The sequence below is a fragment of the Ovis canadensis genome, chromosome 7 (genome assembly GCF_042477335.2).
Source record: "Ovis canadensis isolate MfBH-ARS-UI-01 breed Bighorn chromosome 7, ARS-UI_OviCan_v2, whole genome shotgun sequence".
NCBI classification, from domain to species: domain Eukaryota; kingdom Metazoa; phylum Chordata; class Mammalia; order Artiodactyla; family Bovidae; genus Ovis; species Ovis canadensis.
Window position 1 is genome coordinate 57,237,948 of NC_091251.1, and position 17,166 is coordinate 57,255,113.

Here is a 17,166-nt window from a genome sequence, read left to right on the forward strand (position 1 = left end):
AGCCCTCAGTGTCTGAAATATCACAGAAATGGGATAAATTATCTTGCTCTCCAGAAAGGCCCAGAACCTATTAGATTGAGTAAAGACGGTCAGCGTGGCAAGAGTGCCCTGGTTTGAGGGACTTTACTGGTGGTCCAATGGCTAAGACGATGAGCTCCCAATGCAAGAGGCTGGGGTTTGATCACTGGCCAGGGAACTAGATCCCACATGTACCAACTGAAGATTCCAGAGACTGCCAGGAAGACTGAAGATCTCGTGTGCTGCAACTAAGATCCAGAACACTCAAATAAATGAATAAACATTATAAAGCAAAACAAAAAAAGAGTGCCTGGATCCAATGGGAGAAGGGCACAAGATAAAGCTAAGACAAAGATAGGGGTCAGGGTGCCCTGGAGAACACTGATTGGACATCAGCTCCTACATGGCCCATTTGGTCACCAAAAACTCAACTAAGCGAAACAGAAAGTTGTCTTTGTCCCCTCCAAATCTTCTCTTTCTCCCTCTACTCTCATTTTGAAGAAGTGCAATACAACCCTGTACGGCTTCCCTTGTGGCTCAGCTGGTAAAGAATCCGTCTGCAATGCGGGAGATCTGGATTCAATCCCTGGATTAAGATATCCCCTGGAGAAGGGAAAGGCTACCCACTCCAGTATTCTGATCTGGAAAGCTCCATGAACTGTATACTCCTGCTGCTGCTGCTAAGTTGCTTCAGTCGTGTCTGACTCTGTGTGACCCCACAGATGGCAGCCCACCAGGCTCCCCTGTCCCTGGGATTCTCCAGGCAAGAACACTGGAGTGGGTTGCCATTTCCTTCTCTAATGCATGAAAGTGAAAAGTGAAAGTGAAGTTGCTCAGTTGTGTCCAACTCTTAGCGACCCCATGGACTGCAGCCTATCAGGCTCCTCCGTCCATGGGATTTTCCAGGCAATAGTACTAGAGTAGGGTGCCACTGCCTTCACCAACTGTATAGTTCATGGGGTCACAAAGAGTTGGACACGACTGAGCAACTTTTACTCACTCACTCAACCCTGCCAGCCTGCACAAGCAGACCCCTGGGAGTAATTTCCTCCACCACCAGTCAGTCACTAAGTCCGATGGACTCAACACTCTCAATATTTCCACAATCCGATTCCCCACATGCATGGCCTTATTCACATTTTCATCAATTAGCCTTTACCTGGGTGACTTAGGTCTCCCTGCTTTCGTTCTTAACCTCCTCTAATCCACTCTTCGTAAGGGCACCAGAGTTATCACCTCATTGTTTAAAATCCTTTAGCATCTCTCCATTGTACTCTTAATTATATTAAAATTCCTTAAATAGTAGGCAAAATCTTTCAGGGTCTGGTTTCCAACTTTATAAATAAAAATAAAATATAAATATAAATAAACATAAATCATAGACAACAAATATGTACACATAGATGAAAGAATTCAGGAAACATAGCAAAATGTTAACAGAAGCTATGTCTCATGTGGGGTTTTAAGATGGTTTCTTGGGATTTTTAAAGCTTTCAAATTCAGCAGTGGCCACAAGACTGGAAAACATCAGTTTTCATTCCAATCCCAAAGAAGGGCAATGCCAAAGAATGTTCAAACGACCGCACAATTGCGCTCATTTCACATGCTAGTAAGATTATGCTCAAAATCTTTCAAGCTAGGCGTCAGAAGTGCATGAACCAAGAACTTTCAGATGCACAAGCTAGGTTTAGAAAAGGTAGAGGAACCAAAGATCAAATTGCCAACATTCGTTGGATCATAGAGAAACCAAGGGAATTCCAGAAAAAACATCTACTTCTGCTTCACTATGTTAAAGCCTTTGACTGTGTGATCACAATGAACCATAAAAAGTTCTTAATGATATGGGAGATCACCTTACCTGTCTCCTGAGAAATCTGTAAGTGGGTCAAGAAGCAACAGTTAGAGGCTTACATGGAACAACATACTGGTTCAAAATGGGAAAGGACTAAAACAAGGCTGTATATTGTCACCCTGTTTATTTAACTTATATACAGAATACATTACGTGAAATGCCGAGCTGGATGAATCACAAGACGGAATCAAGAAAAGGATCACCAACTCCAAATACACAGATACCACTCTAGTGGCAGAAAGTGAAGAGGAACTAAACAGCCTCTTGATGAGGATGAAACAGCAAAGTAAAAGAGGTGGCTTAAAACTCAACATTCAAAAAACTAAGATCATGGCATCTGGCCCCATCAACTCATGGCAAACAGAAGGGGAAGAAGTGGAAGCAGTGACAGATGTTATTTTCTTGGGCTCCAAAATCGCTGTGAACAGTAACTGCAGCCATGAAATTAAAGCACTCTTTCTCCTTGGAAGGAAGGCTATGACAAACCTAGACAGTGTACTAAAGAGCAGAAACATCACTTTGCCAACAAACACCTGTATAGTCAAAGTTATGATTTTTCTAGTAGTCATGTATGGATGTGAAAGATGGACCATAAAGAAAGCCGAGAACCGAGGAATTGATGCTTTCAAACTGTGGTGTTGGAGAAGACTCTTCAGAGTCCCTTGGACTGCAAGGAGATCAAATTAGTCAATTCTAAAGGAAATCAACCCTGAGTATACATTGGAAGGACTGATGCTGAAGCTGAAGCTCCAACACGTTGGCCACCTGATGCTAAGAGCCAACTCAGTGGGAAACTCCCTGATGCTGGGAAAGACTGAAGGCAAACAGAGAAGACAGAGGCAGAGGATGAAATGGTTAGACAGCATCACCAACTCAATGGACATGAATGTGAGCAAACTCCAGGAGACACTAGGGATTCCCTGGTGGCTCAGATGGTAAAACGTCTGCTTGCAATGTGGGAGACCTGGGTTCGATCCCTGGGCTGGGAAGATCCCCTGGAGAAGGAAATGGCAACCCACTCCAGTACTCTTGCCTAGAAAATTCCATGGATGGAGGAGCCTAGTGGGCTACATGACTTCACTTTCCCTTTCCAGGAGATTCTGAAAGACAGAGAAGCCTGGCATGCTGGAGTCCATGCGGAGTGGGGCATGACTTAACGACTGAACAACAACATTACATGTAAGCTTTTCACAAGCAGAAAAATAAATATTCTTTAAATCTAAATGGCAAACAACATTTTTCTTTACCCTCCCTCCTCCTAGCCTCAAAAGGAAATGTTTAACTTTGACTACACTGTAAAGAAGATTTTACAATAAGCAAATTTAATTTAAAAATTCAAAGTTTAGAACTATACACTTAAAGGCTAAATTTTATCTTACATATATTTTACAGTTTTTAAAAGCCTAAAAAAAATGCAACCTGAATAATTACTGATTCAAACAGCTTAGCTGCCTACAATTAAAATTAATCAAAACACTTCAGAGCTCTACTACCTCTTGGGCTATACAGACAACCTGGATCTTCACTGCTTTCTGTTTGTCAAGTAGTTCTGGAGTAGTTGGCACAGGAAGTAAACACAGTGTAGTGGTTAAGAGCACAGATTCTGGAGTCAGAGACACTCAGGCTGGGCTTCACCACGTGCTACCTGGGAGATGCTGGAGAGATTAATTTGTCCCTCTCAGTCTGCATTTACTCATTTGGGAAATGAGGACAGAATATTTTTCACACTGCCCTTTAAAAAAAAAAAAAACCATAATATTTATTTATTTACTTTAAAAATATGTAGTATTTGTTTTTATTCATTTGGCTGCATCAGGTCTTAATTGTGGCATGCAGGACCTTTCGTCGTGACATGCACACTTCTCCAGTTGTGGTATCTGGGCTCTGGAACATACACACAGGCACAATAGTTACCGCACATAGGTTCAGTTGCTCTGCGGTATGTGGGAGCTTAGTTCCCCAAGCAGGGATTGAACCCACGTTCCTTGCACTGTAAGGCAGATTCTTAACCACTGGACTACCAGGAAGTCCCCCAGATTGGATTTTTGAGGATCAACTGACATATTATTTGTAAAGTACTTTACCTAGAACCTGGAAGTTCATGGTTCACATACTGTTGAAGCCTGGCTTGGAGAATTTTGAGCACTGCTTTGCTAGCATGTGAAATGAATATAATTGTATGGTAGTTTGAACATTCTTTGGCATTGCCTTTTTGGGGGATTGAAATGAAAACTGACCTTTTCCAGTCCTGTGGCCACTGCTGAATTTTTCAAATTTGCTGGCATATTGAGTGCAGCACTTTAATAACAAATCTTTTAGGATTTGAAATAGCTCAACTGGAATTCCATCACTTCCACTAGCTTTGCTCGTAGTGATGCTTCCTAAGGTCCACTTGACTTCATATTCCAGGATGTCTGATTCTAGGTGAGTGACCACACCATCGTGGTTATCTGGGTCATGAAGATCTTTTTTCTTTAGTTCTTCTGAGTATTCTTGCCCCTCTTCTTAATATCTTCTGCTTCTATTAGGTCTGTACCATTTCTATCCTTTATTGAGCCCATCTTTGCATGACATGTTCCCTTGGTATTTCTAATTTTCTTGAAGAGATCTCTGGTCTTTCCCATTCTATTGTTCTCCTCTATTTCTTTGCACTGGTCGCTTTCTTATCTCTCCTTGCTATTCTTCGGAACTCTGCATTCAAATGGATATATCTTTCCTTTTTTCCTTTGCTTTTAGCTTCTCTTCTTCTCTAAGCTATTTGTAAGGCCTCCTCAGACAACCATTTTGACTTTTTGCATTTCTTTTCCTTGGAGATGGTCTTGATCACTGCCTCCTGTACAATGTCACGAACCTCTGTCCATAGTTCATCAGGAACTCTGTCTATCAGATCTAATCTCTTGAATCTATTTGTCACTTCTACTGTATAATCATAAGGGATCTGAACATCCATGAACTTCCAGATGTTCAAGCTGGATTTAGAAAAGGCAGAGGAACCAGAGATCAAATTGCCAACATCCATTGCATCATGGAAAAAGCAAGGGAGTTCCAGAAAAACATCTACTTCTACTCTATTGACTACACCAAAGCCTCTAACTGTGTGGATCACAACAAACTGTGGAAAATTCTGAAAGAGATGGGAATAAGAGACCACCTGACCTGCCACCTGAGAAATCTGTATGCAGGTCAAGAAGCAACAGTTAGAACTGGACATGGAATAACAGACAAGTTGGCTTAAAGCTCAACAGTCAGAAACTAAGATCAAGGCATCTGGCCCCATCACTTCATGGCAAATAGATGGGGAAACAGTGGAAACAGTGACAGACTTTATAAATCACTGCAGATGGTGACTGCAGCCATGAAATTAAAAGATGCCTGCTTCTTGTAAGAAAAGCTATGACCAACCTAGACAGCATATTAAGAAGCAGAGACATTATTTTGTCTAGTCAAAGCTATGGTTTTTTCAGTAGTCATGTATGGGTGTGAGAGTTGGACTATAAAGAAAGCTGAGCACTGAAGAACTGATGCTTCTGAACTGTGGTGTTGGAGAAGACTCTTGAGAGTCCCTTGGACTGCAAGGAGATCCAAGCAGTCTATCCTAAAGGAAATCAGTCCTGAATATTCACTGGAAGGACCAATGCTAAAGCTAAAACTCCAATACTTTGGCCACCTGATGCAAAGAACTGACTCACTGGAGAAGACCCAGATGCTAGGAAAGGCTGAAGGTGGGAGAAAGTGATGACAGAGGATGAGACAGTTGGATGGCATCACTGACTCAATGGACATCAGTTTGAGTAAGCTCCAGGAGCTGGTGATGGACAGGGAAGTCTGGTGTGCTGCAGTCCATGGAGTCACAAAGAGTCAGACACGACTGAGCGACTCAACTGAACTGAACTAACTAACCTAGAACACAGCTTGGACTCAGGGATTGGCAGCTATTACTAATTTATATCTGGTTTCAGTAGCAAAAACCCTTTGACTACTTCCTCTGTTTTGGGCTAATTGATACTATGAATCAGTTGGAAATACAAATTCAGGTACACCAGTTAAAAATTTTATGTATTTAGTATATAGACCTTTAACAACAACAGCCAGACAGTACTGAGAAATGTTGCATATGGTCCCTCTTCTCCTCAGAGCCTGACTGTCCATCAGGGTTACTGCTATGCCTACACACGTTGCTGAATAGTATGAAACAGGTCAAAGGACTCTGTCATGGGGGCAGGACCAGTAGTGTGCTTGCCACTATGCTGCGCACCTGAGCAACCCAACTAAACCTGCCAGAACCACCAGTTGTGGAAATGAGAACATGACGACCCCACATCCCACTGAAATGGATGATATGCAGGATCCAAGACTCAAGCAGAGCAGGGTTTCCTGAGGATGTGTCTAAGATTGTTTCTGGGTCTGAAAATTTTCACTGATTCACTCCTTCAGCAAGTATTTATTGAACATCTACTATGTGTAAGGCCCTGGCATCACAGCAAAGCAAAAGAGACAAAAAATCCCTAGAGTTTAAAAAATCAAAATAGAAAGGATGATTTATTTTAGAATAGCAACGATATCTAATTACTTGCAATAATGTGAAAATGTTATCTTCTGTTAGGCAGAAGATAAATGAAAAAGACAGACCATCTTCAAATCTCAAAGAACATATTTCAATGACCTCTTGCCTTGTACCATAAGCTAGAGCTACACATCCAAGACAAACATTTGCTCCACGCTCTAAGTGTTCTTGCCCACTGTCTAGTGAAAACAAGCTTGTAAGTGGTGTCGATACATTATTCCCCCAAAATAAAAAACTGTGTTTAAAAGATGCCTCTAATCAAAATTACTTATGAACTATTCTAAATCATCCCTGTTAAGATGTTCTTATTTACCCTTAAAAATCCTTTCTAGGGGAAAATAAACAACAAACAAACTTCTTCACACAAGGTAAGTCCCTTCCCTTGGATTCTAATCTAAGCAAAATAAAGAGTAGTGGACAACTGCCCTTCTTAAAATAATGACTTTTAAACTTTGAAGTATTATAGGGTGGAGAACACATATATATGCAACGCTTAGTTGTATATAGTTCCCAGGTAGGAGAGCTTTAAAAAGGAATTCCCAAAAGGAATTCCCAACCTCTGTTGGGGGGATATTACTGGCACTCAAACAATGGAGGGTCAGTGGCAGTGAAGGAGGCGGGGAGAGCAGCATGACAACAGAGGGATCTGTGGGTTCAGATCACAGCTGCCTGCAGCAAAGGGACAGCCATCACCCCTCCAGCTCCACCACCTCCAGCCACTCTCAGCACCAACAGTCTTTTACACAACAAGCTAGGTATGATGGCAGCTGGCACCCCAGAGTCTACCAGGTTGGTCTACCTGATCTCGACTGTGCAGTCTTCTCTCTGAGCATACAGGATTTCATCATAATTTAAAGCTCCAAGTTATACGTGACTTAGGCAAAAGCCAGAGATAAAGCCCTGCTCTGGGTCTGGCGTTCTAGGCTTGGTTCAGCAGAGCTCAGCTTCTACACTGCCTTATTCACCATTGTACTCACAGCACCACACAGAATCCACCATGAGCCAACAATAGAACGGGTTGTGTAGATGAAGCATCTTAGGATGGAAAATAGCCAAGTGACGAAGTTATGATAACAAGGATAAGGCAAGTATGTAGCAAAGAAAGACTTGGTAGTCAAAGATTCACCAGATGCTAAGCCTCAGATAGTCACAGATCTTTCGGCTACTTCCTGGCCAGCTGGCAGAAGACCGGTGGAGGAGACTCCAGAAAGGTGAGCCAATAGGAGTGGATGCTGTAGATCTGGTGAGAGAGAAAGCATGGTGGTGGCAGGGTGAATGGGGGAGAAGGTGCAAGAACTGAAGACTTGGTCACAGAGCTTGTGGTTTGTTAAGATTTGGCAACGGCATTAATAAAAGGACAAAGCACAAAAATATATGATCACTCAGAATGTGCAGAGTTCTAACGCATCTCCCAATACGTGAGTAATATTATGAAGACCAGTGGTTGAGGACACAGCTACTAAACGCAGTTTTAAAAAAACCCTTTAAATGCCTTCTTTTCACATCAGAAAATCTATTTTCTCCAATGTACTAGACTCCAGCTTGAATCCTACAAACCTGACGAATGAATATGCATGTTTTACTTCCACAAAACCCTAAAACACACTCACCATGGCTCCTCTATAGTAGGCTGTTGTGATGGTTCGAAATCTTTCCTGACCTGCTGTGTCCCTAAGATTTGAAACAAAGGAAAGAGTGGTTAGAAAAATCATCAACAACAATGACGAGAGGCTCTGAGCTGCAGGAAGATGTAATTGCGGTCTGCTCACAAATGCAGTGGTTTCAGGGAGAAGGAGGACAAGACACAAAGAGAGCCTGTTGTGCGTCTGTGAGCTGGAGGCGGCTGTGGCCACGGGCGCCTGTCAGGAGCTCACAATCACTTGGGTGAAAAACTTGGACTCTGATGACAAAAGCAGCAACAAGAAAATGCACAGCCCGGACCGGCACAGTGTGTTCATCAACCAGAAGAGGAAGAGAATAGAGAAGAGTTGTAAATTCTTGGACTCCTAGAGGCAGTTCAATCCTTTTCTATAAATGCCTAATCATTAGGGCATTTTGCTCTTTTGATGGAAAGTCTGATTTCTGTACAAAGCAAGCAGGCAGGCTGGACTTACTACTGTGCAAATTCTGCTCTGTAGAGCATGCTAAAATGGATCTCCTCAAGAACTTTTTCAGCTCTAGAGCCCGTGATTAAATGAGACCCTGGAGTTCAACATGCAATTGTTGACCAAGACTTCAAAATATGAACAACACCTCCAAGTTATATAAACTTGCATTTATTCTTACTTTTTTGGCTAATGACATACCATTAAAATACATTCTGAAAAACGTTGACATTTCAAATTACATTTACCAAAGCAATTCTTATAAAGGAAGTCAAATTTCCTTAGTATCTGGGAAAAATCAATATTCCTAAATTTTCCACTTCCTGCCAGAACTAATTTCACTCCCTGTGTTACTAAGACAAAACTAAATTGTTTAATTTGATTGCTTCTAAAAAGGACGCATTTGTGGAAATACACTAAAACTCTAATATGTGTATACCAAATTTAAGTGAGATGAAGGCCCAAGGAAAATATGGTAATTAAAATGTTAATAAATACCTTACCATTTATGTATACCTTACAAAATACTTTCAGATGGTGTGCAAATGATGCCCACCACAGCCCAATGTGGTAGTTTTACCATCATCCATCTTCTCCAGAAGAGAAGACAGGCTCAGGTGGGCTGTGGGCCCAGCTCTGCCACTAAACAGCTCATCTGAGTGCTGAGTCGATTCAGTCCTGTCCAACACTTTGCAACCCCATTGACTGTAGCCCGCCAGGCTCCTCTGTCCATGGGATTCTCTAGGCAAGAATACTGGAGTGGATTGCCATGCCCTCCTCCAGGGGATCTTCCCAACTCAGGGATCAAACCTGTGTCTCTTAGGTCTTTTGCACTGGCAGGTGGGTTCTTTACCTCTAGCACCACCTGGGAACCCCAAACAGCTCGTACACTTGAGTGAGAATCAAGTATCCAAGGCCTTGGCTGTTTAGTGCAGGGCTGGGTCTCACACCACCATTATCTTATCCTGCCATCTTCTCATTGATCAGGATTAGATAACACAGGCACTTATTTAGTATCCAGCAAACAAATGGGGAAAACAAAGGCAAAACACCTTTAAGCAGACTAAATATATTTTGATTCTAATATGCTACTTGATTTAGAACCAGCTTTGCAGTGAGGATGGGGAAGAAACCGTGCCATTCTGAATGCAGGTCATGAAGACTGAAGGTAGACTATTTCGCTGCCAAGAGTGCTGATAAATAGTGCCATGGAGCTCTAATTAGCTGATCACCCACAGGCTCCTAGAAATGTTCCTTATTGTTCTGATCAAGACTATACAGCAATGGTCCCCAGCCTTTTTGGCACCAGGGACCAGTTTCAGGATGACTCAAGCACACTGCATTTCTTGGGCACTTTATTTCTATTATTATTGCATTGTGATACATAATAAAATAATTAGATGACTTGCCATAATGTTGAATCAGACCATCAGGCATTAGATTCTCATTAGGAGTGCCACAACCTAGATCCTTGCATGTACAGTTCACAAAGTTTGCACCTCGCGTAAGTTTGCATTCCTATGAGAATCTAATGCTGCCACTGATCTGACAGAAGGCAGAGCTCAGGCAGTAATGTGACTGATGGGGAGTGGCTGTGAATACAGATGAAGCTCCACTGTCTTGCCTGACCCTTGCCACCTGCTGTGTGGCCTGGTTCCTAACTAGGCATGGTAGTGGTCCCTGGCCTGGGGGTTGGGGAACCCTGCTGTACTGCACAGAGTCAGACATTCTCTTTGCTTTTCCCTTAAAATAGTTTTTTTAACCTTTACAATACTTGACTTCTTATTACATAGCGACAGATGAAAAGAGCAGCATGTGGTAACCTTCAAAATGTCTTGCAATGAAATATAGTGGGAACCTCTATATGGGGTTAATACGTGAAGCTGACGTAAGGTTCTGGGATACTGGGGTAGTTGTCCCAGTTCTATCACTAACCCAGACACACGCCCTCAGATGGACTTAACCACTCTACGTCCCAGTTTCCTGTAAAAGAAAAGTGGTGGATTTCAATATAATGCTCTAGTTCTATCCTGGTTCTGAAATTCAAAGGAGAAAAACAGCCCAGGGAAAAAGCTGACGTATATGTATTACTTGACTATTTTGACCTGCTTCCTTCTGAGTCTATGATGTTCTAAACGTCTAAGCTTCGTTTCCTGCTGTCGTCGTCACACATCAGGGCAGTAAACATCATCAAAACCCTTCCTTAAGGCTGCAAACCTATGTGGCTCCATGGAAGGCCTCACACTGAAAGAACTTAGATCAGCTTATAGGAGGTTCAAAAAAAAAAAAATCTAAGAGTGTGAGTTCAAGGCAGAAATATTCAACCAGGCAATCTGGAGGAACCATATTTATTCATTGTAGTTTGACAGATTCTTCAGGAATTAAACCATTTGGAGTTGACTGATCATAAGGAGACCTTTGCCTTGCATATTACATGAGAGATGAGAGGCCTGCCTTTTTCCTCCCTATTCTCCAGTGCAGGGTTCCCCATTTTAAACTGAAGGAGAAGAAATAGGCAAATAAATGAGGAAATATCAGAGCCGGAAGGGAACTCAGATGTCATCAGTCTGACAAACCCATTTACAAATGAGGACAAGAAGGCCCTGAGAAGAGAAGCAAAGAGCTCCCAGTTCTTAGTATAGAGGCTGACTCCAGACTGGCACTTTGTTTGGGGTTCTTACCACTTGACTCCTTTGCCTTATCTGATTTCACAGCTACAACAACCGCAGGGAAAAAGTAACTGACATACTTTAGAATTTAGTTTCCTCCCCTCTAAAATTAGCATTTTGGAAGAATGAGTTCTCAGATCTCTCCTGGCAGTGAGCGTTAGTGATACCATCCTTACTATCTCACTCTTGGTGGAGACATCTTTGAATACTTACCCATCTCCCCTTGGTTCTGATAAAGAAAAGATGTTTTAGCTACCCAAGGATACCTCTAATTTACCACAATTCACCTTCTCATTCCTGCTTCAGTACCTGACTAAAGTAGAAATGATATATATATATATATTTTTTTTACTTACCATATCTGAAGCTTAATTTTCTTTCCATCTAGTTCTATCGTTCTGATTTTAAAATCAATGCCTGCCAGAAAAAGAAAGAAAGACATGCTCAATGTCTTCAAATATAATTCAAGTCTTATTGGGAAAAGGACAAAGATTTCTATTGAAAAAAAGCTCTCCAACGCACTGGAAAATGTGAACAGAGAGAGGGTGTGAACGGTATGTGTCCCCTGAATACAGGCTAAAGAAAGGAATGCTAATTACTCTGCAAAGAATTCCCACACATGTTAAATGCAAAGTATTATATGCCTCCTTATTTCGACACAAATGGATCACTTCCCTCAAAGTTACGTAAAGATAGATTGAGACCATGCCTTATTTTCTACTTCCTGAAATGCAATAAACAAAGCTGCCTACCCAACCCTCATGCCCCTTCTCAAAGCCATGAGACCTCTTTCTGTTTTCTTCCTCCTCCTTCCATTTATTCCTTTAGAATCTGCAACTGGCTAAGGAAGAATGAACAAAACAAAACCCATCTATTTGAAGGCAGAAATAGGAAAGTCTGTAGATTTATTTTATACAGTTAGCAGGCATTTTACATACACGTTAATAAATGTAAATAGCTAAAGGGGCTTTTAGACCTGGCCGCACTTTAGAATTACCTGAAGAACTTAATAAAAATAATGGTTAGACCTGCTCTTTTCTCCAAATTTTGAGATTCTGACTTAACTGTTCAAGGGTGGGATCTGCACATTAGTAATTTTATTTTTTATTTTATTTTTAATTTTTTAACTGCAGGACAATTGCTTTACAGAATTTTGTGGTTTTCTGTCATACATCAGCAAGAATCAGCTACAGGTACACCCATGTTTATTTTTACTTTAATATTTATTTATTTTGGCTGTGCTGGATCTTAGTTGTGGTATGCAATGTTGGATCTAGTTCCCTGACCAGGAATCGAACCTGGACCCCCTGCATTGGGAGAGCAGTCTTACCCACTGGACCACTAGGGAAGTCCCCACACTGCTAATTTTAAATGTTCCCCAGGTGATTTTAACCTGGAAGCCAAGGTTAATAAGGCATCAACAGGCCTCACAGGTAGCACTGTGACAGTCATTTGCCGTTCCAGCATTCAAACACTTTACTCTTCCCTCACCTATTTATCCCCCCCCACTGAAAGTGAAAGTTGCTCAGTTGTGTCCAACTCTTTGTGACCCCACGGACTATACAGTCCATGGAATTCCCCAGGCCAGAATACCAGAGTGGGTAGCCTTTCCCTTCTCCAGGGGATCTTCCCAACCCAGTGATCAAACCCAGGTCTCCCACATTGCAGGTGGATTCTTTACCAGCTGAGTCACAAGGGAAGCCCAAGAATACTGGAGTGGGTAGCCTAGCCCTTCCTTCTCCAGCAGATTTTCCTGACCTAGGGATTGAACTGGGGTCTTCTGCATTGCAGGCAGATTGTTACCAACTGAACTATTAGGGAATCCCTATCCCTTCACTACAGTAGCTCAAAATCTACTCAGCAATTTCAAATACAAAGAACCACAAAGTCCCTGACAAATATCAGCATCCCCTATGATTTATCACAAACAGGCTGCTGCTCTTTCTGAAGGGACCAGTGAGTGAACACAGCTCAGCTGCATTTTACTAAATCCCCGTCATCTGGCCACTCAGCTTTTGTTTCAGACGTTTCTACTCCTTCACAGTCTCTATGCTGTGCTGTGCTTAGTTGCTCAGTCCCATCTGACTCTGCAACCCCATGGACTGCAGCCCGCCAGGCTCCTCTGTCCATGGGTCTTCTCCAGGCAAGAATACTGGAGTGGGTTGCCATGTCTTCCTCCAGGGCATCTTCCCAACCCAAGGATCGAACCCAGGTCTCCCATATTGCAGGAGGTTTCTTTACCGACTGAGCCCCCAGGGAAGCCCATGACTACTGGAGTGGGTAGCCTATCCCCTCTCCAGGCGATCTTCCCAACCCAGGAATCGAACCGAGGTCTCCTGCATTACAGGCAGATTCTTTCCCAGGTGAGCTACCAGGGAAGCCGTGACATTCTCTACAGAACCCCTTAAAGTGGTTTCCAAGACATTTCAAGAAAACATGTCAACTATGCATTTTCTGAAAGCAGGGGTCCCCAACCTCCAGGCCATAGACCAGTACCTCCTGTCAGATCAGTGGCAGCATTAGATTAGAAATAAAGTGCACAATAAATGTAAATGCACGTGAATCATCCAGAAACCATCTCCCCAACCCCTGGTCTGTAGAAAAATTCTCCCAGAGAATTGGTCCCTGATACCAAAAAGGTTGGGGACTGCTGCTCTAAAGCGACTTAAACATCAAATGCAGCTATTTAGAGGTATAAAAGTCTTCAAGGGCTACATCACTACATTATTTCTGCATATTAGCACTGAGAACACCCAAAAAGGCTGCTTGCCAGCTCCAGCTTCACATAAGGCAAAGGCATAAACCAAGTGGATTTGCCCGTTCTTCTCTATGTGGCAGCTTTCCCCCAGGGAACCTTTCTAGGTATGCTTGCGAATCTTGAAATAGGTGGCAATCACACCCAAGCTAATCTAGCAGAACAGCTTCTCATTCTGTCCCCTCACTAATAACCAGGTAATATTAACAAATACACTCTCATACCCAACATGCCCAGGTTATCTGACCCACATTCCTCCTCTAAGTTACCTCAGTACTGCAGGGTCTGCAGTCGCTGAAGTAAAACTGAGCAACACAGCATGTTCTTGTTAGCATCACACAGAATTCACTGTGATTATCATTCATTTAAGACTTAACACACACTGATTTTTGTGATTTATCTTTTTATATCTCTCCAAACCCAGTGTAACAAAGACCCTCTAGGGATTCTCTCCAGCCTTCATCTCTTTTTGGTCCTTGCATCAAGAACAACGCCCAACACCTGGTAGGCAATCAACAAATGTTTCTAACATTTTTTAAAAATTCATAATTTCTCAAATTTATAGAAACAACAAAAGGCTGAAGGGAGCAGGGGGGAAAGGAGAGTTGTTTCATGGGCATCAAGTTTCAGATTTGCAAGATGAAAAAGATCTGTTTCACAACAATGTGAATAGACAATACTGCTGAACCCCTCACTGAAAAAAAGGGTTAAGTTGGTTAACTATATTTTATGTGTTTTTTTTTTTTAATCACAGTAAAAAAAAAGAAGAAAAATTCCTGACTTTCAAAATACCTACTGTAACTCTGGAAAACAACCTACTTAACTGGAAGACTAAAGTCATCCAACATTCCATCTTAAATAGTTTGTTCACATTTTAAAAAATAAAGGATGATGTCTATCAAAATGTGAATACTTTTCTTTATTCTGTTTTATTAAGATATAACTCCTTGACTTTCAAGGCTGTTGTTACCTGTAGTTGGAAGTCATGGGCAACTTTTCTACCTTCATTTAACAAAACCATTCTGAGGCTCCCCTAAATCTCAGTTACTCTCCATTCATGTGAAACATTAAGAAAGCTTTCTACTGACCTAGCCTTTTGTTTCCTGTATTTGTTAGAAGGATTACCTTTCTGTTATTTGAGGAGGTTCTACTATTGTCTGTGACACTTAACCAACTGTTTACTTTTCAGAACTTTTCATGTTTTATAAGAGTTGTGAACTGGTATTTAGCTTTGGCTGATGCTGGTATTTAGCTTTGGCTGATGCTGCTGTCAGGAGCCAGTTGGCAGACAAACAGTGTGAGAGTAGTGGTCCCCAATCTTTTTGGCACCAGGGACCAATTTCACGAAAGACAATTTTTCCACAGAATGGGGGCAGGTGGGTGGGGGATGGTTTCGAGATGATTCAAGTGCATTACATTTATCATGCTCTTTATTCCTCAGATCAGGCATTACATCTTGGAGCTTGGGGACCTCTGCTTTAGAGCACAGTCAAATTATCACAACTTGAACTTCATAGAAATGGGAAATACCGATGTGTATTACAATTGAAAAGTAGCGGCCCTGGAAGTCCAAAGACCTAGATTGCAGGTTGGGTTCTGTCGTCAACAACTTCTAGGAGGCTGCTTACCTGCTCTGAACCTCCTGGTTCCCATCCATAAAAAACGGCAGAGAGGATCTCATTAGAGAAACTAGATAATATGTTTGATAATGCTGTAGGAACTCTGAAATTTCACACAGATGTAAGATATTCCACACTCAGATGTTATTATCTGGCAGCTCTTGTCACCTTCTTCATGGATTGTGGTAATAGCTTCCCAGGGCACCATGCCAACATTTCTCCCTGGTCTAATTCTCCTGCATGCCACTGTGAGAAGAGCTTTCAACAAGCCCTGTGGAAATGTCACCTCCCTATTCAAGAAGCCAGGGATCCAACTTCCTCAGCCTGGCAATCCAGCCTTTCCCACCGGAAGCACCGCCACACTCGCAGCCTCTCTCCAACTCCAACCTCTATTCCTCTCACTGGGCCCGCACCTCCTCCCCTCGGCACGTGCATGGCCACTGCGCTTGGCAGCCTTCTCTGAAGATGCCACTCTACCCTGTATTCCTGCCCCTCCTTCCCGCCTCTGGTCTCCACTCAGCCCGTGACCATCCCTACCGCCAGGCCTGGCCTTTACACAGCAGCTCAGCACTGTGTTACTGGGTTTAATAAACTACTCTGAATTGTTCTCACATCAAGTACGGGCTCCACCCTCTACAGAAACATGTAGACCATAGGTACTAAATGAGAAGTTAAACACCTCTACATAATTAGGTAGGGCTTCCCGGGGGCATCAGTGGTGAAGAATCTGCCTGTCAGTGCAGGAGCCATTAAGAGACACAGGCTTGATCCCTGGGTCAGGAAGATCCCCTGGAGGAGGGCATGGAAACCCACTCTGGTACTCCTGGCTGGAGAATCCCATGGACAGAGGAGCCTGGTGGGCTACAGTCCATAGGGTTGCAGAGTCAGACGTGACTGAAGCGACGTAGCGCCCATACACACACAACTAAGTAAAGGTTCTAAGTGTGGAGAGAGCTAAGAAAACCTCAGAAGTTTAAAGTTTTGTTAGCATACTCTAGCGACAATAATAAGGATGCCAAGAAATTATGACACTAAGAAAATGAAGATCTCTACATTACCATTAGCTTTGACAGTATCAGTAGAACATATAGTGTATTAACAGTGGCTTTAAAGGAAAGGCAACTTCCTGAGGCTACTCCAGGATTAAAAGAACAGCCAGTCATAAGAATAATAATATAATTATATCAGTGAGGATGCTTTCTGTTGCAAATAACAGAAACCCCAAGTCAAACCGGCTTCAGGTAATTTGTTGACTCATATGATAAGTCCAGTGGTGAGTGGGGGTTCAGGGACGGCTCAGTCCAGTAGTTCCAGTTCATTTCTCTGCACCTCCTCTGGCTCTGTCCTCTTGGGAGAATCAATTTCATCCTTTGACCGACAGCAGTTCCTGACTACAACAGCAAAACTGGAAAGAAAAGCGGTGATCTTCCTGTGCCTCTCTTTTAAAAGTGAGAAATGTTTCCCCACAGCCTCCAGCGACCTTCCTTTCATGGCTCATTTCTGGATTTATAACCATGGGGATGGCCTGTTCTGGGGGCCTGAGCTTCAAGGCTAAGCTCCTGAACTAATCACTGCCATGGGCAG

The 17,166-nt window shown here is 42.5% G+C and overlaps 1 protein-coding gene across 3 annotated transcripts in view; it reads right to left on the reverse strand.

The window, feature by feature from the left end:
• Positions 1 to 17,166, reverse strand: part of RAB8B (RAB8B, member RAS oncogene family) — a 70,321-nt gene that overhangs the window by 11,513 nt on the left and 41,642 nt on the right. For all 3 annotated transcript variants that reach the window (XM_069596259.1, XM_069596258.1, XM_069596260.1), the window contains 2 exons: positions 11,565 to 11,625; positions 8,045 to 8,105 (listed from right to left, as the gene is read on the reverse strand). In XM_069596259.1, the coding sequence (XP_069452360.1) occupies positions 8,045 to 8,105; positions 11,565 to 11,625 (122 nt within the window). The remainder of the gene's footprint in view (positions 1 to 8,044; positions 8,106 to 11,564; positions 11,626 to 17,166) is intronic.